This window comes from Ptychodera flava, chromosome 19 (assembly GCF_041260155.1).
Source record: "Ptychodera flava strain L36383 chromosome 19, AS_Pfla_20210202, whole genome shotgun sequence".
NCBI classification, from domain to species: Eukaryota; Metazoa; Hemichordata; class Enteropneusta; family Ptychoderidae; genus Ptychodera; species Ptychodera flava.
The window spans coordinates 10,505,645-10,532,469 of record NC_091946.1 but is presented as its reverse complement, the minus strand read 5'-3'; the positions used below and the strand labels follow the sequence as shown (position 1 = coordinate 10,532,469).

At 35.7% G+C, this 26,825-nt stretch overlaps 1 protein-coding gene across 2 annotated transcripts in view; it reads right to left on the bottom strand.

Annotated features, from left to right (window-relative positions):
* The window catches only part of LOC139118527 (26S proteasome non-ATPase regulatory subunit 1-like), a 168,025-nt gene that overhangs the window by 4,572 nt on the left and 136,628 nt on the right, over positions 1-26,825 (bottom strand). For both annotated transcript variants that reach the window (XM_070681869.1, XM_070681870.1), the window contains 2 exons: positions 3,917-4,086; positions 1,413-1,583 (listed from right to left, as the gene is read on the bottom strand). In XM_070681869.1, the coding sequence (XP_070537970.1) occupies positions 1,413-1,583; positions 3,917-4,086 (341 nt within the window). The remainder of the gene's footprint in view (positions 1-1,412; positions 1,584-3,916; positions 4,087-26,825) is intronic.

The following is a 26,825-nucleotide window of genomic DNA, read 5'->3' as shown; positions in this document are numbered from 1 at the left end:
TTCAATGTTATTGTCAGACCAAGACATCAAACATATTCTGCTTCTGTTTCATCAAAAACAGACTTCACTGTGTCTTTTTGAAACACTGTTCCCTTCATATGTGGTAAGACTCCTGCTCAAATTGACCCTAAAGAAAACATTTTGTCCTTAAACTACTTGTTTTAAGGCAGTATTTGATACTAGTCTATAAGAAAAATCTCTTTTTGTCTACTGATGTACTGTACTTTTCCACTTTCATTGCCTTTGGTTAAATTCAGACACCTGTTTCATCACCTTTGGTGTCATTTATGGTAGGTCATTACTCTAAGCAAAGATATTTCATGGTAACCTTTATCCTATTGGCTAAATGGAGCTAAGAATCAGAGATTTACAATTTGACACATTCTCAGCCTATGGTGAGACCCTAAAATAGTCTCATTCATTCATAGCTATGTGTAAGACCTTAATAGGCCATTGCTAAGCACTGCTTTGGTGAACTTCATGTCACCTCGTTTGTCAACGCTCAACAAACTTTATAGTTTGTCATAATAACTTAACACCAGTGACTTTTATGGAAGGAGAAGTTTGTGCATTGCTTTACTCCACTGATTATTTTATTACAGAAGGTCTGTTGTTTCCTTGACTTGGTTTTTCATCGGCGTTCACCAGCAGTGAATTTTATGGAGAGTGAAATTGCTTTCTGGTCAATGTACTTTTGTGTAGAGTGACACATTTTACAAAATCATGACTCTCACGCCTTTGGAGGACACCAGACGTCAAGGTAAATGCTAAGTAGGGAATAGATCTGACAAAACTTACACTTGGTGTGACATCAGAAAGACATCACATTCACTCTATTGACCAAGCTGATATTTTGCAACTTGTGGCTGAGAAAGAGAACTCAAGTTTGACCAGCCTTCATGCCACAGTGAACTTGACCTACTTTTCCTCTCAATCAACTTGACAGTTACCTTTTGACAGTTACCTTTTACACACTGCAGAAATACTCAACTGAAGTATATTTTCAAGCTGACATTTTCTATACACCCTTATGTTCTCAGAGGTGAGAACAGACCTTACATTGGTCAGATTAGAAGGGCATGGTGTGTGTGTGTGGAGTGACAGAACAATTAGTTTCATAACACATGAAATGGTCAGCTGGTATACCAGAAACAAAGTGTAGACACCAAGGCCAAGTATTTTAACAAACTGTCCACACTCTGATTTCTGACATAGACATAAATCAATCACTCACAATTCTGTACTAGAAAACTTATAAAATATGTAAATTTTTGAATTAATTCTGATGATATCTGTCTCTTTTTCAGACACCTTTTGATTCTCTACAAGACAGCCTTTAAAATATAAAATTGCTTTGATTTCAGATTGCGTAATTTTGTTACAACTTTGATTTTGATCCAAGATTGACTCACCACTTCCATTTTATCACTCTCTTCTTTCTTCTCTTTCTTCTTCTGTTTTGCCGTGATGGAGAGGACTGCCGTGGTCACCTTCTCCTTCTCCTTCTCCTTGGGAGTTTCCAGAGGTGGCGGATACGCATAGGTGGATGGCTTGGCGTTGGACTTGAACTCCATCACTGGCATCTGGAATCAAAAGACAGAAATCATTTCTTTCATTAAAACGGTGAATCAAATCATGATTAAAGCTCCAGAAGCTGTATCTTTTGACTATTTTTTCAGAACTTTTGTTTTGTGGTTTCCTACACTTTCTGCATTGAATCCCTAAACTGTAATTTAATGCCAAGTATTTAGCATGTCAACACAACCCATATGAGTATAATCTACATTGTTATTGTTGAAAATTGTATTCAAGTCGGGACTAGAATTCATTTGTACACAATAAACAATGATCACTACACACATACAAGCTGTGTTGACAAAAAGAATACTCGAAATTTCAGCATGACAAACGGATTAGGGTCAGACACGGTAGTTGATTCATGGGATATACAGGGATCACTTTGGGGCGCGATAACGCGATATTTACGCTAAAAAATCAGAAAAATCGCATTCAGAAAAATCAATTGGGCAAAAAAGTCGCGCCGATAATTCAAATGGCGCGTACGTGATACCTTTACGCGATCTAAATTCATCGGTAATATTTGGCAGATTTTCAGTACAGAACCACTCGTTGTGTCGCCGTAGAGAGCGCTATAATTACGCTAGAAAAAAGCTGTTGCAGAGTTACCCGTTTCAACAGCGTTTGTGATTGGTTGCCAACAGGAAGTTTTGCGTTCATTGACAAATCATTGGAGTCGATACAGCAAGTGTTCATTGCTGATGTACAGTGTGTTGTTGTCGCTCAAAATGGCGCTTTCGAAGGAATATTCGTGTCCAGTACGAGTGGTAGTGCGAAGAAAAAACGAAAATGCACTATTCTGGACTACTGTACTTCCGTTACTCCCGCACTAGAAAGTATGGATTCGATCGCCTCCGATTACAACTACACTCAGTGTGAGTTTTCGGACAGGGTAGTGAATTTCGCCCAAAGCTGTTTCATAAATGACGAGCACAACGAAATCTTATTATCATATCTTCGAAACTTTATTGTGTTTATCCTCAAAATGTTAACACCGACAGAAGTGGCATTTAGGGGGTCAAAGTTGCCAAATTTTTGCCCCCATGTTGATTGCATGTAATCGGACTGCTATCGCAGTAATCGGACGTCGTATTTTGAATGTGATAAGGGGCTAAATATTGATATTTTGAAACTTCGATTCCCGATTTTCAATTTCGATGTCTTTAGAAAACTATATGGAAATATTTCGTGATAATTAGTTACGTTTAATCCATGGACGACGCAACTATATTTCAATGTGTATAGCGCGTAGAATATCAGACACGGGCTGTCCCTGTGTGTTGCGTTCGACACCTCGTATCATACGGTGTGGCTAACTTCACCAAGTTTGTAGCGCCCGAAATAGCTTCTACCAAAAAAATCCAAAACGGGACGGCAGCGTCACCTGACTTAATATGCTGTAGCATGACTTGTAAAACGCTATCAAAACGGAGCGAAGTGAGTATAACGAACAGCATGTCATTAAATGTCTGAAAACTGAGGTCGTCCGAAAACTGTCTCACTGAGTGTATTGTTATGCAAATTAACCAATATGCAGAAAATCAGGGAAAGTTAGGTCCGGTTCCCACAGACTTTGAAATTCTCCCACTGTTTTTTTTCATGTGCGATTTTATCTCATGCCGTTCTTGAGCCAGGGTAATCCCTGTATACAGAAGCAGAATACTGAAAAATTTGCCACAAGTTACAGCTTATGTCCCTTTAAAACAGTGAATCAAATCATGATTTCATGATATTGAAATGAAATGAAATTAAATGACAATGATTTATTATTGGTAAAGATATATTTCTTGTAAAAAATGATTCTTCACAGAGGGCAAACCAAATCATTTATCAAAGAAAAACAGATCATGTATCAAAATAAAGCGAATCATTTAACAAGGGTTATCTATTCATTCATGAAAGAGACATAAAATCATTTATCAAAAAGAAAAACATTGTTAATCAAGGGCATATCAGATTATTTATCACAGAGAATTTCCTCTTTTTATCCAAAAGACATTTAATAAGTAAAGTCATTTCTCTATAAGAAATCAAATAATTTTCAAAGGGAAATTAAATTGTTATCATGGGGACATAATATTTAATCAAACTAATAAAATAATTCCTTTATAATCCATTAAATTATTCATCACAGAGCAATGAAATCATATATCTTGGGGAATTCACAGCATCTGTCAACAATAAATTGATCGGAGTATTCTTCTTCCGCATTATTTGCATATTGTGAACATTAACACTGGAATATGATCTGATTTTTGTCATTGGATCTGTGTCCTGTACCACCAGCAATTTCACACTATTTCAATTATAAACCACATGCAGCATAAGTCTGCCTTACCTTGAGATCGGCGTTGAGTCCTACTATGGTGGTGGGCACAAACGCCAGGGACAGGAAATGAGCCAGCGGGAACCAGAACCAGAAGTGGGTGAAGACTAGCAGACCAACCACGGAGGCCATGTGAGTATGGCCTGTCCTGGACTGCAGGTGAATGGTTACATTGCGACCACCTGAAATCAAACAAACACAAATGATATCACGGTCTGCAAAATTTTAAAGAAAAGCAAATTGAGTTACCAAACTTACTGACTTAAAGTGAGCATTTCAATGTCCTCCGCATTAAATTATACTAACAGGTACTGCAGTGCTATAACTCATCCCTGATTTCATATCATTTTTGGACTCCGGAACTTTCATAATAAATTTCAGCTGAAAACAAATACAGGAATGATTTAAATAACATATGACAGATAAAGTTCACCCTGAAACATACAGTGTATGTTAACTTTTCATTTATGTTTTTTTCCCGGAAACCATCACCTTTCCTGTAAAATGATATTTGTATGCAAATTCCTGCTTTACATACAGTAAACACATTACACACGGTTATACATGTATAGTACAGTTACCTTACTAGTTATTTGTACAGACACACATTTGTACAAATGTGTGATTTTATGAATCTATTGCTTAAAGCCACCCCAAATGCTGACTTTTGTCAAGTATAAATCATCGTTCAACAGCTGATCAAATTGCATGTTGACTCAGTTGGCTTCAAAACCAAATTCACTGTCAAATGTGTTTCCCTGGCATGAGACACAGGAACTCGCATCGGTTCCTAATAATTGGTCGGATGAGGACACAGAATTTTATTGATTCACTTTCATAGGATTCAAAAGCTTATGGTTCACACTGACGGCACAATCAGATTCCAATACTTTTATAAAGGAAGTCTATATCTTGAACATCTGCTCCACAAATCCTCATATAAATATGATGAATGCAAATAAATTATCGGCATAGATCCTTCATAAATCAAATATTGTCATTTCTTTTTAAAACAGTTATTTTTATATACCTAATTTGCAGGAATGCCACTCCCTGTAAGCTCATTGAAACTTTGAATGCCAGAAAACTCAATTCCCTGTAACTTTTGAAATAGTTTCTAGTCTTTTTATGTTTGTAAACTACAGCTCCTTGTTCAATCCCCAAAAATCATGTTGAAATGCCTACTTTTCAGCTTGCAGCGTTCTCCCAAGGAATTTCAGATATAGCTGCTAATTTGCATAACAGTATATTCAATTGTTATGTTAATGAGTTCATATTGTTTTGCCAAAATTAAAGAGTAGTTGCCACTGTTCTTTAATTGCTCTTGAGAGAACACTGGCTTGTCAACACAAACTCTGTATGAGCAATGTCCTATGTTATCATTGAAAACAGAATTCTATACTCCTGAAAACAATTAATTTATCAACAATAACATTTCATATTGTACAGGATGTGTTGTGTCGGCAAGGCAAATACCGAGTATTTTAATATATTCAGGGTGAGGTAACTTTACATATACTTGCAACATCGGGAAAAAAATGAATGCAAAATATTATCCTTCACCCCTATTTCAAGTAGGTAGGTCCAACTGACCCTACTGAAAACCATAGGGATGTACCACAGTTTACCATTGAAATTGGTTCAGCCCTAACAAGCAGCAAACACTGCATAGTGAGGGGGAGGGGCAGGGAGGAGGGTTCTCACAGTCCCTCATTCTCTTTCTCACAGTCCCTCAACTGCTTCACAAGTCCTAATCTCTGCTTGGCACTGATCTGCCCTATTAAAATGGTCATGGTCTCGCAAAGATCTGCAGGTACTGTAAGCAAAAACTTAAGTTTTCTGAGCTGGGCTATGGTAGGTTTAACCACGGTCCCTCCACAACACGGTCCCTCCACAAAATTTTGTGGAGGGACCGTGGTTTAACATAGTCACCCCTAATTTCATTTAAAAAGGTCCACAATCACCATTGATAACAATAAGCTTTGGCCAAACCATGGTGGTGAAAGGGTTAATTATTGAGGGATGCATATACAGTCTGAAGAATCACGCAACAACGCAGTGCCAATAAACAGTGAGATAGTCTCACTAAGAGGAGACCAAGGCTGACAGAATCAGATGCTAAGACCAAAAAAATTAAATTGTGCTGTTCCGATATCATGGTTTTCAAAAACAGGGCAGGTAGGTAGGTCGGCAGGAATTTTTTTGCAAAATATTTTTATTTTTAAATATGCATTTTTCAGGGGTTCAGGGCGGTCAAACACTGGCCACAACATTTCCAGAAAAATCTATCACACATATAAAGGGAAAAAACCCATAGAAGACATTCTCGTTCAAGCAAAATCAAATGCCAAGTAACGAACACATGATTTTACGTTTTGTCTTTTTTTACTTCCGTGTTTATGAAGCTCTAAAAGTTTAGAGTCACCAGGTAAAAAGTAGGGTAGGTCGGGTTATCGGAACAGCACAATCTTTTTTGTTCGGCCTAACAACTGCTTGTTCACAGCGATGATATGCATGGTTGAGACATTTTGTTAGGAAAATTACACCGGATAGTAACAACTACCGGGTACACTAACTTTGATGAAATAAAACCTTTAAGTAACATTGCCACACGGTCTATTTATTCTTGCATACGAATGCTGTAACTTCAATTTCACGCTGACATAAAACTCTCCCGATGACAAATGTTATATTTTGAACTATACATTAAAGGGGACGATGGATCAATTCCTCGACTGCCAGTCAATAGTATCCGAGCTCATTCAAGATTTCTCATCAGGGAAAAAAATGTACAAAGCAAGAATGATCAAAGTAGTCTAGTCACAGTGCAAACTGTACTACAACTAATTACTCAAACTGATCAAAACTAGTTGCACAATCTATCACTGTTACTGGTACGGTGCTGAAGGGGCAATGTAATAAAAAGAGTAAATTGTTTTTAATGTAAAAGGCTGCATTAATTTCTGCTTATTTTCCATTCAAGGCTGCCTAGGGATGGACCCTTAGATCTAGGGAGGGGGGGGTGGTCACAATCAGATTGTGAATACTTTTTTTACAATTGTAAATTTTTGAATTTTTTTTTCCAAGTGAATCATGATGTGCTAATTTTTTTTCTATGTAAACTCTAAGATTTAAATTTTTTTTGTGTTCTGATTTTTTTTTATTTTGCGAACTAGTCTGAAGATTTTTTCCCCTAATTTTTCGCTTTGAAATTTTTTTTCTCTGTTTTCGACCACCCCCTCCTAAGATCTAATGGTCCATCCCTTACTACCACTAGAAAACTGATTTGAGCTATTTGTACAGTATCTCTGGAATAAAATTCTGCAAAGAACATATTGTTCTGCGTCAGAAATATCTATCAAAAAACATACAGACATCATACTCCCTGGAGGACAGAGTAAGGTGTATACATGTGTAAAAAGGCTTACGTTTCCACTTTGAGCAAATACCAGGTTTAGAAATAAACTTATCTTTTCAATATAAAGCCCTGCCCTCAAGATCCTCACCTAAAATGACAATGGAATCTTCCAAATCAATATCTAATGCATGCACTGATGTGTTAACCCCCCCTTTTTTAATGATGGAATTTTCTGCTGACTTAGAGAGTCCCTGGGTTTTTGGCTGTGGATTGCATCTGCCTGAATGTGAAAAGGTGGAAAATAGTAATTCTACACATGTATTGGTCATAATCCATGGCAGATCCTGGCTGCTTGGTAAGCACATTAAATGTCTGTGTTTTCTAACAAAACTTTTCATCATTCTTTGTAAATCTACAGTGCTATTTCATGTACACTTGTTGGGTTCAGTAACCCCATGGATATACTCCATATCTCATTAAAGGTGTGGTCTTACTTTCAGAGTCACAATTTTTCAAGGTTTTTAAAACTGATTTCTGTTATCAAGTGCATGACACATGCTCTTTGTGCAACATGGGCAAACTTTTCCCATCACAAACAACTGCAAAAGTACTTGCAGGATTTGTAAACTGACAGACAAAACCAGTTTTCATCCATTATCTACTAAATTTTGGTGAAATCCTATAGTTTTCATTGCAGAGATGGACCTTCCACACAGAACAAGGGTGAAAGGGTAGAATCATAAGAAGACTGAGGGCATTGCAGCATGTTGGAAAGTGGAGTAATTCTTGGTTTGACTTTCACAATTCATGTTCATAAACATTACATCAGAGAAAGAAATACAACTGAGTTGATATAGTATCTTTGAATAATTATATATCATCTGATTTCTAAAAACAGCTGCCTGCTAACATTTGTACACTTCCAAACTGCCTCATATTCAGCAATTTTACCTTTGCAGGTTCATTTTAGAATTTTTGATTGCAATGAAACAAAGTTCCTGGCCTGATTGTCCGTTTTTTCTTTATGACCGACCCACTGAATGGTCTTAAACGGAAAACAGAAGTAACTTTTGATAAAATTATTTTTTTTGTTTCTGTCAAACTAGTAAATTTTCTTCTTCTGCTCCTTGAGATCTGTTAAAATACATTATATTAGTCTTGCATATGCAGCATATTGAGTACAATATGCAAATTTTTCATGGACAAATGAAATGTAGTCTGGCCCAAATTCATTTGTCAACAATTACACTGGCCATTATGCATATTTAGAATGGTCTTGACAATTTAACCCTGGATATTTATGATATGATTGTGGCATTAGAACCCAAAATAGCATTGTGCAAATAACGACAAAAATACTTGAAAATATGGCAAAAGTTACAGCCAATATTGCGCTGACATTCTGTGTTTCATGTTGATAGGCAGTTATGCACAGAAACGACAAAAATAAATAGTCTGAAAAATGTTTCATGTACTCAAAATATACTGATACAAAACCTTTGGATTTAATTAAAAATTAACTAAGATGAAGGGTTTTGTGTCAATTATGATTGCATGTAAAGTCCATCCAATTCAAATCATCTGACTGGAAACATCTCTACCATTTCATTACTTATCAATCACTGTAACAATATTGCCTGACAAGCCATAATTCTGAGACTTTTTGACTTTTTTTACAAAAAAGTTGTCACAGTTAATGATACATTTGTCTGAGGTTTGTAACCACTGAACCATCAACAATCATGCAGTCCGTCAATTCTGGTTGCTGTTATTTTGCAAATATGCACATTTTTTTTGAAAGTTCGCACAGTCTAGTCGTTGTCCTGTTTTCTCTAGATGCTATAGACCTTGAACCATGGACTGTGAGTACAAACACATTTGTGCCTGGAGAAATTCTTTTGATGACATTTTTTGTATAGATTTATCATTTTCTTACCAAAGCTGATAAGAAAGCAGATATGAACTGAAAATGCCCTCCTATTTCAATATAAATTACAGTTGTCTGTAAATTAAGACTTGTACCACAAGTTTTGAACTTCATTAAAATTTGTATGATCAACATCAAAAACAGATTAATTCCAAAAATATATAAAGTGAAAATACTTAATTTCTTTGACTGCTGACATTGTATCACCACTTTTCATAGTAAGTGAAATTGCTTTTGGTCAACTCCTCCAAGATTTATATGCCAAACTATGAAAACTTATAATATATGCAAATTATAAATTAGCTGATGAGACAATGCAACATGTCCTTCACTACTGTTATATAACTTTATCATCAGTTTACATAACACTCTCATCAATTTTTGTCAGGTCCCTTGAGTTATTACTTATTTTGAAAGATAATTACTGTACTATTTACTAATCAGCTGATATAACAATTTTCATCAGCTTTGGTCAAATCCTTCAAAATGTGCCTAATTTCGAATGTTCAATAAAATGCAAATTACTGAATACTTGCCATGGAAATGCATGATGTCATTTCATATCCATTGTCTGTTTCATAATCTTTGGTACATTCCTGAAAGTTTTATGTCCCTAACTGGGAAAGTTTGTGAAATATGCAAACTAGTAACTAGCTGATAAATAAATGCTAGATGACTTTCATTAATATCTTGTCACAGTATCTTCAATGTACATGGCAAGTTTGGTCAATTTTGATAAAGTTTCCTCAGTTATATTTCTAATAAAAATATTTCATTAAATGTGCAAATTGGTAATCAGTTACTCTAAATATGCTAAAAACAACTTTCATGAAAGTTATATCATAGTATCTCCAAGATTCATCAATTTTGATCGAGTCTCTCTCTCTCTTTCTCTCTCTCTCTCTCTCTCTCTCTCTCTCTCTTTCTAAACATATCCCTAATTAGGAATGTTCATCTAGTATGCAAATTAGTAATTAGCTTAAGTAAAAATGCTAAGTGATTTTCAATAATTTTATTTCATATTATCTTCAATGTACAGAGCCAGTTTCGTAGACCTTCATCAAGTCAATCCAAACATACATCCCTTATTAGAAAAGTTCATTAAATGTGTGTGCAAATTCGTAATGAGCTGAAGTAAAAATGCCAAATGACTTTCAATAATGTTATTTCATAATGCACATAGCAAGTTTCATCAACTTTGGTCGAGTTTATTCATCTATAAATCCCTAATTAGGAAAGTTTGTTTAATATATAAATTAGTATTCAGCTGAAACATAAATGCTAAACGACTTCTGGTAATGTCATACCATAGGTCTTTAATATACATACTAGCAAGTTTTGTCAACTTTGGCTGAGTCAATTTAGATATAATATCCCTAATTAGGTTAGCTGAACAGCAATAACTCTTGATTTTTGAATTCTATATATTTTAATACAAAAATTGTTATATTTCTCTGTTTACCATAGTTGTTGTTCTTTTTTCCACAAACTTTGGAAACATGTAGAATCTAGCTGATTTACCTGACAATTAAATCTTGTGTCTAGAACAAATTGCTCACAGTCCCTCAACTGCTCATTATTATACATGGCTTAACCTGTTCACCCCAATTCCCTGTAGACAGGTCCACAATCACCATAGATAACAACTGATTTGGGCCAAACCATGTTAGTGAGAGGGTAAGTAATTACAATAATGTTCGAACCAAAACAAAAATTTGGTGCATCATCAATTATCTGATTTGTTGCAAGCGTCAAAAATATTTTTATGACAAAAAATATTAAAATTACTGCTATGACTGTCCCAACTTAAAAATATAGAAAGGAAATATACTGAGTCAGAATACATGTAAATTAATAACATTGTCAAGGATATTAATTGGCCACCGATAAATAAACTATTGCTACAACACATGCAAGGTTGAAGATAATCATGATGGATTAAATTGGCCGTCACAGAACATTAATAGCTGTGTTTATGCTTTTGTTCACGTAGATTGCCTGAAGTTCTTGCAAAATTCATATCAACTCATTTAAGGTAGAATGCGCCTCTGGCACAGATATTCAGACTCTCAAAATTTTACAATTCTTTTCTGATCTACCACTTTGGGGCTTATTTAATAGCGCTTGGTGTAGGAAAATTTTCACTGTCTTAGTTTTTTCGAAAATAAAAAAATTCTTAACCATAGAGTTAACACAGGAATGACGGCCATTTTGAATCATAAATATCGGTAAATCTTGGGTAATTTGTTTCTCTAGTACAAAAATTTGCACGGGTGACCCCTGATTTTTATTCTTGATTTTGAAAAAGAATGGTTGAAAGATTCCTTGAGGAAAGTTTGGGCAAAGTTTAAGTCTTTCACTTTCGAGGCGCATACTACCTTAAAATAGGTGTCAGGATTCGTACAACCTCTGTACATCAAGTGCTTAAAAACAATCGTTAAAAGACATCTGTGTTAGAGGCTGACAATAATGCAAACACTGGAACAACTGTTTCAACCATCAATGTCAGTTCTAATACAGAACACACAAACTCTTAAAATTTCTCTAATGATCACAGCTTGTCTGTATCACTCTCGTATGATGCACTGAAGCTGTTGACAATAGTCACAACTTGTTTTTTTCTGGAAACAAAAAACGTCTGCGACACAAAAAGCATATTACATATTCAAGCTTCGTTTTGGCAAGTCTTGAAACTGATTCATCAAAAACAGAGAATGTTGCTATTGCAAAAAAATCTAGTTTGTTGATCTTTAGAGTGTGTGATGAATACACACACTAACAAGACATTTCAGGAGATGCACGTATAGATTAATCTATTCATATAGATTAATCTATTCATATAGATTAATCTATTCATACATTCACAACTGCATGCACTAATTCTGGAACTGGTTCTAATTAGTCCAGTGGGGCTAACCTTGGTTAGTAAGCTACCTATACCTGAACTAATTGAGAAAAATAAACAATTGAAGGGCATTCGTTTAGAAACTCCATAAAGATGACCATCCTTGAAAAGGTATCAAAGAAAAGAAACATGATACACACGCTTTTGCTGTCTACAACTTTTACTCATTTATGTTATTTATTAGTATTAATAATAATATCAATGTTATGTTGATTAGTTTCCATAAATAAACAAGGACATCCATATTACAAACACAGCTTAAATGCACCCAAGGGACAGATATTTAGACTCCAAAATTCTCACAATACTCTTCTGCTCTACTGCTTATGTGGATTGATTTTGAAAACTGTGGAGTAAGGTCACTTTTCACTATCTTATTTTTCTGAAAATCGAAAATGTAAGTTTTCCACATGGAGTTGAGACAGGGTATAGCAGCTGTTTTGAATTTCAAATAATCGGTAAATTTTTAGATGATTTTTTTCCCTGATCCAAAACTTTGCAGGGTGATCAACAATTTTCATTCTTGATTTTGAAACAGATATGATTTATAGTTTCCTTGAGGAAAGTTTGAGCAAAGGTTTAAAAAGTTTGTTTCTCGCAGAGACGCACATTACGTTCAGTAAATAGTCAATGTTACCGAATCCTGCTCTTTTGCAATTTGTAAGCTGTATCATAGAACCTCAAGAAAGCTTTCTTGAGGGTCGATGATTATGCGAAAAGAATTGAACCATTAATATTGAGATACTGACAGTTCAATCATGCAATGGTGATGTAATATCTAGCCAACTATTTGTGCTAAAATGCAGAGCAGTAAATATTTCTCTGACGACAAACAATTTGATTTGTAAGTGGTCAGAGAGGGATAACATCTTCATAAATATATATAAAAATTCTACCCCAGTGTGGTGCCGCTCACCTCCCCTGCCGCACATTGTGGTTTAAACCAATTTGAGATGTACCATTATACATGAAAACAGGGGTGTAAAGGTTAAGAGAAGCAGGGAAAAACTGGAGAGGTTATTAGAGGCAGCCTTGGGCCGGCTCTCTTGATGGATAGTCTAAGTAATGGAAACTGGTGAATAATGGTGAAATCCGACAGTAGCTTGGAGACATTTCTGATTGTGTTTTTACAACTGTTACGATAGAATGTGACACATATGTATCAGAGAACTAAGCTTTGCTGACAAAGCGTCAAAATTTTCCATTTCTTGAGAGGCACATTTTGAAATTCGAACTCAGTATATTGCAAGGTCAACAGACTCTTAAATCTGGACTTGTTAGTTTTCAAACATCGTAACAGCACCTGATCCGTTTTTGTTCAAATTTTGTCCTTCAGAGCACTTCTGTCTGTCACACATAATTTGTAGAATATTTTGAACATTTGTGTCAAGATAGCCTTCCCACAGATATAGAAATATTCACTTTTATCATTTGCAATGCACCGTGTATGAATTCAGGTACAACAGATATTCTTAAATCGGCAAAATTTGTCCCTGAATCACACATGTGCTAGTTTTGCTGTATGTGACGGTCAAAGGTTACACGGTCAAAGGTTACAGGGAGCATTGACTTTTTGTACCACCTTTTACAAACCTGATTTTATATGCCAACAGGCAATATCAGAGACTGAAATTATAGGCAGATTACACAAAATTGAGAAAAACCAGGTGGTCTCCGGGCACCAGTCTATGAATCTGATGTTTGAAGACTGCTTCAGGTTTTGAGTAGATGTGTTCTGAAGGTGTCTTAGGGGTGTTTTGGAAAGTACATGAAACGTAAAGAGAATGCCAAAATACTATAACCAAGTCATACCTGGGGTCAGTACACTTACATTCTCCATAGCTCTGATGCTGAGAGTGCAAACGAGATTCGTCCAGTCTTTGGAACTTAACGTAGAACACGCCATGGGGACAGATATTCAGACTCTCAAACTTTTACAGTATTTTTTTGATCTACAACTTGTGGGTGTTCATTTTATAGCTCTTGGGATTAGTAAAGTTTTCACTTGACTTATTTTTGTGAAAACAGAAAATTCAATTTTCCCCAACATTAGATGATTTTTGGGACTATTTTTGTTTTGTATGTCAATGGCAAGTTCTTGTTCTAGTCCCAAACGCATGTCGAACACTTAACTATTTTAAAGTTAAGCTTGTCAGTACAGCGTTTATATGTGTGAAATGCACTGTTGTTGTTCATTTTTAAATTCTTGTCCAGACCTGAGTGCAATTGTCAACAATAACAATGCAGTTCACACATGTACAGGCTGAGTTGACAAGCTGAATACTGTGTATCTCAGCATGCTTTTGGAAGTAGAATAACAAACTTCAGTTGATATTAAAAACAAAAATAAGGGAAATAAATTATCAAAAGTTGCAGCCACTTGCTCTTTGATCTGACCATGCCGTATTCTGTATGGATGGTTTGAACACTGGCAAGTACTTCCAAGATATTGCTTGAGTGATCTCAGCTGTTGCCGAGTCCTATAGCATTACTTATTGGCATTTGTTGGTTGCCATCCCTTGGATGTGATGTGCAGCAACGACTGACATCACAAAGGCGTGTACGCTAGACATGCCAAATTCTAAATGACACTGATTTGATTTGGCAGACACCTCTACCTAAAGTAGACGCATTTTACCGTTCTTTAAAAACTTTTTCTTGCTTATCAAACACTCATCTCATTAGTAGCCTGACACAGTGTTTGTTGTGAAGTGCCTTAACCGACAATCACTGCCATGCATTGTCTGGAAATTGATGGTGAGAGCTGAGTTTTCACGAGATTGACTGCCAAAAACAATGAGGCAACCTCAGCTTGACTGGCAGTGCTGACTGACTGTCATTATAAGAGTTGGAAACAAAAAAGTAGTCTGATTAAACTAAGTGTCACACTTTGAAATGTTTAGATTGCTAATTCCCAATGTAAGTTTGTGCCATAACGGGAGCCACCTTGATTCTGAAACTGGTTGTCGATTACGCAGAGTATTGGAATCAATTTACTGCATCGATGAAAGATACTTATAAAATCATGTTTTACAAAGACTGGAAATCATGTCATATTTATCTGGCAAAGCTTGAAAATCAGAAACCAAATCATCTGATTTTCAATAGATTATTACAAAAGATACAGAAAGTAGAATATTGTATAGCGGTCAAAAAGAACAAATTGACTTTACACAACAAGAAATGGGGTGGTATTCTAACAACTCTTATTCCTAGAACCGCAATACAGTGAATTTATTACATGTATTTGGAAAATCTTATATGCACATAGTCTCTGAGATTCTTGACTGACATTTATTGATATCATAGCATTGCAGTTTTCGTACCCTCTCTCTATTGAGATTGTAAACTATTTTGATGACCTCAATAAAAAATTTGACAATGTTAAAAAAAACAAGATTGGAAATCAAATGACAACTTTAAGAGGCGGGAAAACCTAATGGAAAGTTTTAAGAATGAATTCACTTCTTATTTTAATACCTGCAGAACCGATCTGGACACGCTTCAAGTTCGTGGATATATTTGACCATATTACAAAGTACTACATCTACAAGTTAGCATACAGTTTCTGGGACTAAATAAAATACAGTTCTATTGTTATGAGCAGTACCATAGACCAGCTGGTCACGCTCTTCACAAACCCAAAGTTCTTCCCAGAATATCAATGCAGTCATTATATGGTTTCCATCTACTTTTGTTCCCTTTAATTACTACAATCAGTGATGAACTTGGAATTCAACAACAGTTTCTCACTGGAAACTGACTTTGACTTTGAACTTCTGATTTTGATTCATATTTTGCCTTCATAATGCATCTCATCCGCTTAGAAAAAAGGCATTGCACTTTTTCAGTGACGCACATAAACCAGTATGACTATGAGTGCAGTGATAAATCTAGATCAATAAGACTCCTTCAGAATCTCCAAGATGCAAATATTTTCTGAGTAGAACATGGTAAATGTTTAATTATCCCTCTGTTGATTAAAAATCTGCATGACTGGGGGATGTAAATCATATTTTATGACCAATTTCTGGGAATCTATCACTGTGATAAAATATTACCAATGAAAGGATTGTGAATTGTACTTATAATGATTTCAGTAAGCCTTTACATACTGGCATCTTAAGAAATAAAAGGAAATATTAAGAAAATGTGAGAGGGCACGTACAAAGTCAATTCCATATTTCTCTGTTCAGAATATGGCGCCAAGTGCCATTCACAAATTAGGAGCCAAAGGAAGGAATCTGTAATGATTTCAGGCCGTGTTCACTTTTGCATTCTTACATGCTGTGATGAAAAAAATAATTTGTTCTATATCCTGGAACGTGCTCCATGCACATTGATCAATGTACCGTCGTGTGTTTTCAGAGTCTATTTCCATCGTATCAATCATCCATTAAGGCAAGTAATGGTCTGCACACATATATATACGTAACATTGCGTCAGTTGTGTACCTTATACGTACTACCTCACATCTCATGCAGTCAGGGACAGGGCCGAATTGTCGCACAAGTTTCACAACCAAAATTTTTACCATTTAGATCAAAACCCTCTCCCCCTCAGCGAAACTTCAAAAATGCAAAGTGTTTATATTGTCCACAGAGTAAAAAGTCACAATTTGTTACTGTTTCTTTATGATTTGAAGGTAAGTTTGGCTAAGAATGTTATTCTCGATAACGAGTGTGTTATTCAGTAAAATACACATGAGTGGGAAACAGCACATACAGCAAAAATTGTAATTCTTTCATAGCTGTGATCAATTTAACTGTTTAACATTTTGCAAGTAAGAAAGAAAATAAATGCAGTCACAAAAATAAGTGTGAAAGTGAAGTTCATTGATTAAACTGAGGTTAAAACCACTCTTCTCTTCAAACACCAAAAAAAAAAAAAAAAAAAAAAAAAAAAATTAACTGTTTGAATTCATACTACTACCTGAGACGGCCCCTTAGTAATGAAGTGTTGAACACTGCACGAGTTACTGGCTCTAGACAAACGACTCATATTTCAAGATATAGGCAGTCGAAGCGAGGATAACGTTACCGGAACTGTTTGGTTCAAAGTACCATTTTGAAGTCATATTCCCTCATTAATTTTGCATAAAGCGAGAAATGGCAAATACAGTTGACCTCAATTCCTATCACAAGAAAAATGTCGAGTATACTTGACCCCATCTGTTGCAAGGCCCCCGTAATCTTGCTTAAACTAATTGTTTGAATATTCTGTCTGCTTTGAGTATTATTATTTAACTCATATCAATCTAACGAATTCTGCATCAGCCAGGATAGCTTTTAGGGTTTCCCAGCATGCACTTGGTATAATCATGGACTTCTCAAATTTCTAAAATATTCATCTAAATATCAATATGGTACATTGCCATGCTGTCGATAAATACGGAACATTTGAAATATACATTTTTCATGTTTGATACATGTGTAAGGTTTTGTATACTAAATCCATCCTTGTGTTCTGAAACACCCACACTACAAGAAATTTCTTTCAGAGCACAACGGCTGGTTTTGAAAAGACGGTATTAGTTTGACAGTGACTGAAGTAATGGTAGAATAAGCCTTAGGCAGGTTTTGAACACTCACATTTGTACAATTGTTTTCTGGTGTGCTGTTTGAATAAACTCATTTTTACACCTTTCAAGTAAACACAGTTTACGCTGAGAACTGTTTTTGTGAGAATCAAAAATGTTTTCCCCACAGAGTTTACACACAGTAGAGCAGCCATTTTGAATTTCGGGCGTCAGAAAATTTACGCAATTGGCATCTTATACCAAAATTTGCATAATCACCCTTGAGTCTTATTCTTGATTAAATATGAAAAGGAATTCTTAAAAGTTTCCTCAAAAAAGTCTTACAAAAAGTTTAAAGTTTATCACTTTCAGTTACGAAGCGCGTACTTGCTTATTGCTTACAACAAAATGTAGATAACGTACATACAGTTTCGCCTGTAAAAAGTTCACATGAACTCAAATCCTAAGAAGTTGCTGCATAAACACAATTATATTATATATTATATGACAGTCAAGGTAGTGCAATTGGGATTAGGTGGTTAAGTTACGGTGCCCTCTATGACTGCTCTCACAGCGTGGTGCACTTGATATGAGAAGTTTTGTGATATGCACGATATCAAAGCTGGCCTCCACGATACAATCACTATTAATCTTTTGTAATTTCAAAACTAATTCATGGAAATCTTCGTCTTCGATGCTTCACTTACACAAATACGATGATGAAAATCTTCACAGTAATCAACCTCGGATTCCCACGGCGATCGCTTTTCTGCCGGGCACAAGGAAAATGAAACCGCCACAGCAATCCATCGACATGTTGGCTTTTGATGAACTATGCATCAATTAATAATTCCAGCGTAGGAATGGCGAAGATCGGAAAATCTGATTTTAATGTTTAGCAGTGGGCTGATTTGTTGCGAGTCATGCAGTATTCATCAACGTCAAAACTTTAATGAAATCATTCACAATTTCCTACGAGTCATGCAGTACCACTTTCCGATATGGCAACACTCGACAGAAATAGCTGAAATTTAGAACCAAATTGATATTCAACTTGACTTTGCACTTTTTGCAAAAATTCACTACAGTTTTGATAGGTGTAAAATTTGAAACATTACATAAACGAGATTTGTAAAAAAAATTAGCACGAACCAAAACCGTTTAAAAAGAAGCCGAATATTGATAGCTGCGTGGGTTAAGGAGGACAGCAAATCACCCAAAAGGATATGGTTAATTTTTCATCATTTAGTAGCAATGAATTCCTTTTCCCCGATACATAGTTAAACCATTTATCAAGGGCTAATGAGAGTTTACAGCATATACAGAAATTGCGTCGCAATAAATGCGGGTGACCTATTGAAGTGTTTTGCATTTCCTAATGTCTTTTGATTGTCTACGACTATGATTAGCCGAACACTGTTCGCCAGTGCAGATATTACCTATGGTTTTATTGTTAAGGGAAATTTTATTAAAAGCGTAATCCTTTGATAAGTTCTCAGCTGTCATTTCCCCGTTCTCTTGCTATTCTTCCTACATACAAATCAGTTGTCTCTGTTTTATTACACCGCGCAGAAATTTTCATCAATTTCTTCTGACCTCTGCTCAGACAAGAATGGAGGCATAGCAACTCTTACAGTCCCAAAACACAAACAAAGGAAACGTTACTACCGAAACACACATGCAATGAAAGGGATGTCAAAACTTTGCATAGAAATTATTTACATAGTAGGAAGCCGTTTTACAAAGGAGTGACATGTTCATCTTTAATGGGAAAATCATGGGACCTGTTCTAAGATTCAATAGCCTGAAGGGAAAAATTATAGCTACAACCTTTGATAAAGACGCATTTTGAATGTCAAAATATGTCATATGAAGTATAAGCTTTGCATACACAAAACATTGAGTACAATAAGCAATATTATTGTTAACAAATGAATTCTGGTCTGGAACAAAATGAAAACATCTATTAAAACATTGGACATTACAAATTCAGGATGTCTTGACACACTGAGCATTTCAAGATAAATTTGGGGAGTGGAACAACACTGTATCTTTTACAGAGAATTAAACGCCTATAAAAAAATTACGACTGATAGAGCTTTAAGGAGCCTTAAATATTGTTACGTTTGGGCAAACTGTTTGTATTATAGAATGACTGGTGGAATCAGTAGGAGCTGGTGAACAAACAGCAATACATGAATGATGTCTCTTGGGGTAGAATGTGCCTTGGGGACAGATATTTTGACTCTCAAACTTTTACAATTCTTTTCTGATCTACCACTTGTGGGGGTTCATTTTAAAGCTCTTGGTGTAAGAAAACTTTTAACCAGCTTAGTTTTTCGAAAATTTTAAACTTTTCTCCATAAAGTTAACACAGGGATGGCAGCCATTTTGACTTTCAAATATTGAGAAATGTTAGGTTATTTGTTTCTCTGGTACCCAAATTTGTACGCAGACCTGATTTTTATGCTTGATTTTGAAAGAGAATGGTTGAAATATTCCCTGAGGAAAGTTTGACCAAAAATTTTAGTCTTTCACTTTCGAGGCACGAACTAACTTAACATATAATGGTCCAACTGGTCTTTGAACTCAACAAATCATACCATATGTGTAGCTGGTCTATGGCTCATATTGACTCATTCTGGACTATCCCTGCATGCAAAATTATGTTTTCACAACTCTCCTTTATCTGTTCACATTCAATTTTCTTTCCCCTAGAATTACAGTAACCATGAAAACGGCAGCCATTTAGAATTTGAACATCCATAAATATGAAGCAATTTGCTTATCTACTCCAAAAAGTTTGCAGTGACATGCAACTTTCATGGATTTCATGATTATGAAAGAGACTAATTGACACTTCAAAGACCCTTCCTAAAAGTACAATGCTAAGTGTCCATTTTTAATAAGCAAATTACCTGCAAACCTCATTTTCATATTCAGGGCATAGGAAGCTACAATCTCATAATCATAACTAGAGTTAATTATCATTGTATACCTTCAAACTTCACCTATTTCACGACAGTAAAACCTAACAAGATTATTCAACCAATTTACTTCTAATTAACTCTGACTATATTTTTTATCCCTTCCATTACAAATTTTCATGAGTAAACATGAAATTAACACCTTCTTTTAAACTTTGCCCCTTTCTACAAATTATATCTTTTACTGCTAATTAGACCTCTTTAAATTTGCCATTTTCATGACCCCTACATGACCTCTACATCCTGGTATTTTTGTTGCTGACTGGCAATATGTTGATTGTACACGCTGTAACACTGAATCACCAGAGTAACTTGTTTTTAAGGCAAGGCAAATCTTTGCATATTTCTCAAAGCAAAATCTTTAAATTTTCACACAGTATATCACAGAATGCCAGGCTTGACCTAACCATCCTTGAGTTTCCTCTCACTCACATATTTCTCTTACCACTTGGTTTAATTCAGGAATTAATGCAAATTTTCTACAGAGAGTATTACCAAGTAAAATTTGCTTGGGAAAGACTGAACAAGACTGGGCCTGCACTGCACAAATTTACAAAATCAGCATAATCATATTGGTAGGGGGTTCCATCTACTTCAAAAAGTTATAGGAGGGGGCTAATATGTAGTTGACTGAAACTCATTGGTTTATTGAATTGTTTCCATATAGCCAATCAAGAACTCAACAGCCCTAGCTTCAGACTCCTTCACATGCTGCAGATAATGACATCAACTGATCAGGTCTAACCTTGCACACTGTCAACTATAGGAGCTCTCAAAGAAAACAACATTGTTTTCAAGTCAAGTCCTGTATTCAGACATGCCCTTTTACAAGCGAAAGAAAATTATTGAATAGTTGAAAGTTTTATCAAAGAACGTAGGAGCTAAAGTTTGTCTTTCAATTTTGAGGCGTGCACTGCCTTAATAATTCTACATTCACTTTGGAATATAATAGTTTTACTCAACCAGCAGATGTACCTTTGCTCTCAGAACAAAACAAAATAAAAGTTTCTGAGATTAATTTGGTTTTACCCCTCTTCCAAAAAATAAGCAAAACACAATATCTTTCACTTTGGATATCTGTCCCTTAAAGCTGTCAGACCTACTGTATTCACAGAAAGTTCCAGTGCTGCTATTCAATTTGCTGAATATAATTTTCATTGATTTGTTGACAAAATTCAGTCAAGTGCCTTTCTTATTACCTTCCTTTTTTTTTTGAAAACTCTGTCAGGGGTCAAGAATCTGCGGGGGAGGGGGGAACTTGTTTACACAGAATTATGAAAATTACTCAAATGACAGCAATCAAGTTGACAGGGGTTTCCGGGAGTTGGCGGAATGCGTACCTATTGGCAAGGTGAAATATCGTGTTACACGGGATACTACGTATAATCAGCGATACTAGAATTACTGCGCTTGATATTAGAAAACAAGTTCAAATTCCAACGAGGCACTCAACTTTGGATCTGGTTCCATTTCTGTATTTATTTATCCGGCTAATTCTTCTGTAATAATAGGCGCTATGTGAGGTGATCTACACATGATGGAATCATAATCGGGCACTGCGATCAATGGATGGTTGACTCTTTCCGTATTCCCTTAGAATTCCTAATCTAATGATTTTGTCCTTTATGGAAAACTGAAACCATCCGTCCTTCTGCGTCGTTTCTCTCTGGGTTTCAAGTTTATTGTCAGGGCACAACAATGCCCTCTAATCTCCTCATCAAATGTGAGTCTCACAGATCTTGTTACGTATCACAGATAAAACAGAAATACGGAACTGCATCACTGCTTGGCCTAACAGTAATGAAACATACTGATCTTTCATGTTTATTTTAACCCATAATTTTGCAGTCAAAGGGCAACTAGTGAATGTATTTGTCATTTGCAATCCAGATGTAGCAAATGTTATGATGCTTCATCGACAATTTTCAGACATTTACAAAAATGATTAAACACCATAACATTCCTGGTAAATACAACCATACGGTACATAAAACAACATAAACATAAAATATGAGTACTAAAGCAAATTTCAAAAGTATCAATTTACACTATGCATAGATATGCCAGTGGGGTACCATTGGTATTAATATCCATTTTAAAATTACACAATTTTGCTATTTTCAGTGGTATGTAGTTGTCAAAAAATTATTGAATTATGATAATCTGATATTTCGATTATTTTTTAATCAACATTTAACTTATCATCATCTTATCTCAGATTTTTGACATCACAATGATTATTGAATTTTCACAAAAGTTGTATTGATAAAACTCTGTTGAAAGTATTCTCCTCTATTTCTTGCCATCTTATCTACAGATAAGTAATCACAAAATGACAGAGAGAGAGAGCACTCTTAAATTGTAGTGGCGTGACTGGACGTGGATGGTCAAAGTCCTGATTTCACTTTTTGGTAATGAGCAAAGCCGGCAGCGTTAGACTATGACCTCTTTTAATCGAATTCCTTTTCTGCTCTAGGTGAGTAGCCACGGAGGCAAATAAATATCGCCAAATGTTCAGGTTGGGGCATGTTGATAGCTTTTGCTATGCATGGCATATACTTACTGTAATGTAAAATTGGCCATATCAATACATCACCGGATAACATTTGACAGCGCGGATTATTGGAAAATCAAACATTCCCACCAGGATGAATCCCTGTGCGTGAACTACCCTGACAAAGTCATTCACAAGATGAACACCCATGAAATATGATTCCTTTTTAACGACCTTGATGCATTTTAAAGAACCTTTACACCATAGGTGTAGCAACTCAACACCATAGGTGTGGCAACTCTGACTTGGGATTTCATTTGATACAGCATTGCAATGGCTTACAGAAGCATATGTTGACTTCCATAAACATTGTACCCGCTGCGCCTATATTTATAAGTATCAGATCATTTCCGTAAGATTTATAATTTCCGTAAAATTCCTACTCATAATTTCTTTTCCACTGTATAGCACCTGCACACTCAATTATTATTGTCTGTTTGCTTCAAACTCTGACCTGGGTACAAGTTTTTTTTTTCAGTTTAAAATAGAAAATTTCTTCTCATTTTTTGTACAACCAGAATAGTTAGCAACAGACATACATGTAGTGCATACACAGGGTGTATTATGCATGTTAGACTTTAGCAAGGCAGCCCTTTTTCAGCGCTGTGCAAATATACACAAAAAAATTCATATTAGAACAATAAGAGACCCTAGGGAACAGGAAATATCCACTTATAAAAAGTCACGATGTACACTTGCTTAGGGTAGCTTTGTATGGTTGAAAGCAGTCACTATGGTGTTATTTCGTGACTTAGTTTTTCCTCATGTCTAGACCAGCAGTGTCCCTGCGGAAGATACACATTCTGGGACGAGTCCCTGCAGTATTTGAAGTTCCGACATGAAAGCAATTTCTAATATGTCATCAACAGGCTTTTTTTTGCATCACTTTCTTATTTTTAAATACAGCCTGAAATGACATTTCCTTCCTGGGAAACTATTTTTTTTGGCCCTGTTCTGAGAATTAAAGAAGATTGCCCTCCAGACAGACAGCAATCAGTCGGTAGTTTTTACATGCTGTGGGGGAAGACTAGCCGGCACAACAAAAGTTATTGAAATGGCTAGAATCTGATGAGAGCACAAATTGTTTGGATTATAGCTGCAATTACAGGGACGAGTAGAGATTGTTTGGTTGTTCAAGGTCAAAGCACCATAATCTCTTGATTATTACCTCAAAGGAAACTTTAAAACAAGTGAATGCAATTTCAAATCTAATCCTTTGCCATGTTCAACATACAAACCGTCTGTAACATCTGGCTCTAATGCTGGGCAAAAACAGACCCACAAACATATTGTCTCTTTGCTTGTTGATACATATTGAAAACCTGTTTGTTGCAAGATGGCAGAAGGAGTGGGAAACAGAACTTATATTGACCCTTTCATCACAAGACTTTGGTACAGTCCATTGTTTTCAATGGGTTGAATGGACCAATACATTGATAAATGGGGTGAAAGGGGTATTTGCAGGAGTGCTTGTGCAAATTGGATCATTTGTTCACAGGTTCTATCACAGTCATTGTTACTTCTCACACTGTTTGCTGTCACATTATAGTGCTAAACATAATGAAATATACTTGCTATGCTGAAGGCAAAAAAATCATAAATCTCCACGAATCACAGATGAATGATTGTATAATTAGCTAGAGTGCTAAACTTCATGATAGTGGGTTGATCTGTGGTTTTTGACCTTGAAAAGATTGATGAAGGTCATAGAGAGGATGGACTTCTGACCATCTGTAAGACATCTTGATAGACAAACGCAATTATTTTTATCAGATTTTTTAAAGAAAAATGATCTGTTAAGTCACGGAAAAAAAACCAGCCAAATGATCTTATCTGAATTAATAATTATTACATGTAGGAATAATTCATTAATTACTGGAGAACTCACTTCTCTAGGATTGAAAGCTTCCTTATGATATTTTTATGCTCTGTATCAACCACACTTTCCTGGTTTACTTCTTACAGTACATTGAGATAACCGGTGTTAAGAATTCAATATCTATCTGGATGTGAATTTGATTGTCGATAATAACATAACATCTCTACAGTCTGTTGACAAGCCAAATACCCAGTATTCCAAACTGCTCTCAGGAGTACACTGAGAAAAAAATTGTCAACATATGGAACAGAAGTGTAGAGAGAATTCTACAAAGGTGCAGTTGCTGAGACTTAAACTGTACTGTATATCATGATTTTGCAGACAAATTGACGATAATAACATGTATGAACAACCCTGTGAGCAGACACATGATGGGCATATAGATAACCCTTTATGACTGGCCAGTCTTTCCGAAAACCTGAGCGGCTGAACCCTGAGAAAGAGTGTTCCGATAAGTGACAGGAATTAAGATTGACATCCATTAGTACGCTGTCAGGAACAATTTCCTTGAGTGTTGCTAAATTTTGCCAAGGAACAGTCACAGCGACGACTGCTCCGGGGCAAAATGGGTTCATCCTGGGGACAAATATTTTATGGTATTTAATCATCAGCCAGCGATAATATTTTTTTGTGCTGAGAAATACATGTAGTGTCTAATCCCATGAACTCAGCTACGTGAAGCATTCAACAGGTCACTGTCTAGCCCTTTCCTTTCGCCAGACTGGTTTGACCCTGTTGTTTTAGATGCGCTGGTTGGACCAATGAACAGGAAACAGGGGTGAAAGGGTACTAGTATATTGGCTTCTGAGTCCGGTCATGTTCACAAATGGTTGATTCAATTTCATAAAAGACAGACACTGCTCCAAGGTTTCCTGCAAAGGCCAATCACATGATGATTTTGTCCCCGTCTCCCCAGGAATACAAAAATGTGAAAAACCCAGGCCCTTTGGCACTTTTAATGTTGCTTTTCAAGGTTCTTTCACAGCAGGGTGTCTCATATTACATATTTCCATTGCAAATCAATATTTCCTTTGACTGGTAAAAATCAACTGCAGCGAAAAAAATGAAGGACTAGGCTGACTTTATGAAGGCTTTCAGAGAGTTTAATATGCACTATACAAAAGCTAGTATCGGGCAAGTGATTTGTCCTTTTGCAATGTAATTTCCTTCCTATATTTCCGTTGACTGAGTGACTTTTTTGGTAACTTGGTAACTCATGCTGATTTTTCTATTTTGACAAGACTTATTTATCGCATGGAAGATACCATTCACAGGAGGGGTATGTCAGCATGATATTGTATTTTTGAGTTCTATTCAACCAATTCCTTCTTCAGGTGTTGCATGCAGCAATCTAAGGTCTGTCATTACAGGATACTACACACACACCTTAAAAAATTACCTATTTTACATGATTTTTTTTGGCAAGTTAAACAGTATAATTTAGCAAATCGTGCACTACACTGAATTTTTTTGATATACAATAATACTTATCGGTGGAGAATTTTCAATTATTATTAAATTTGTAGAGACCACTTCACAACATTGGTTTTTTACATGTCAAAGTTGCTGTGCAAAATTAATGTTGAGTCTTGTTGGCTTATGAATTGCTTTATTCATCTAAAAAAATTGTGGTCCATTTTGGAAATCAGATCAAGGTAGCTATCACACTGGCGAAACATGGCAAGATCTTATGATTTCACAAAGTGACTATCAGCGTATACTCAAATTTATTACCCACTTTTCAATAATTCATGAATATAAAAAACATACAATTTATTCATTGCATTCATCTA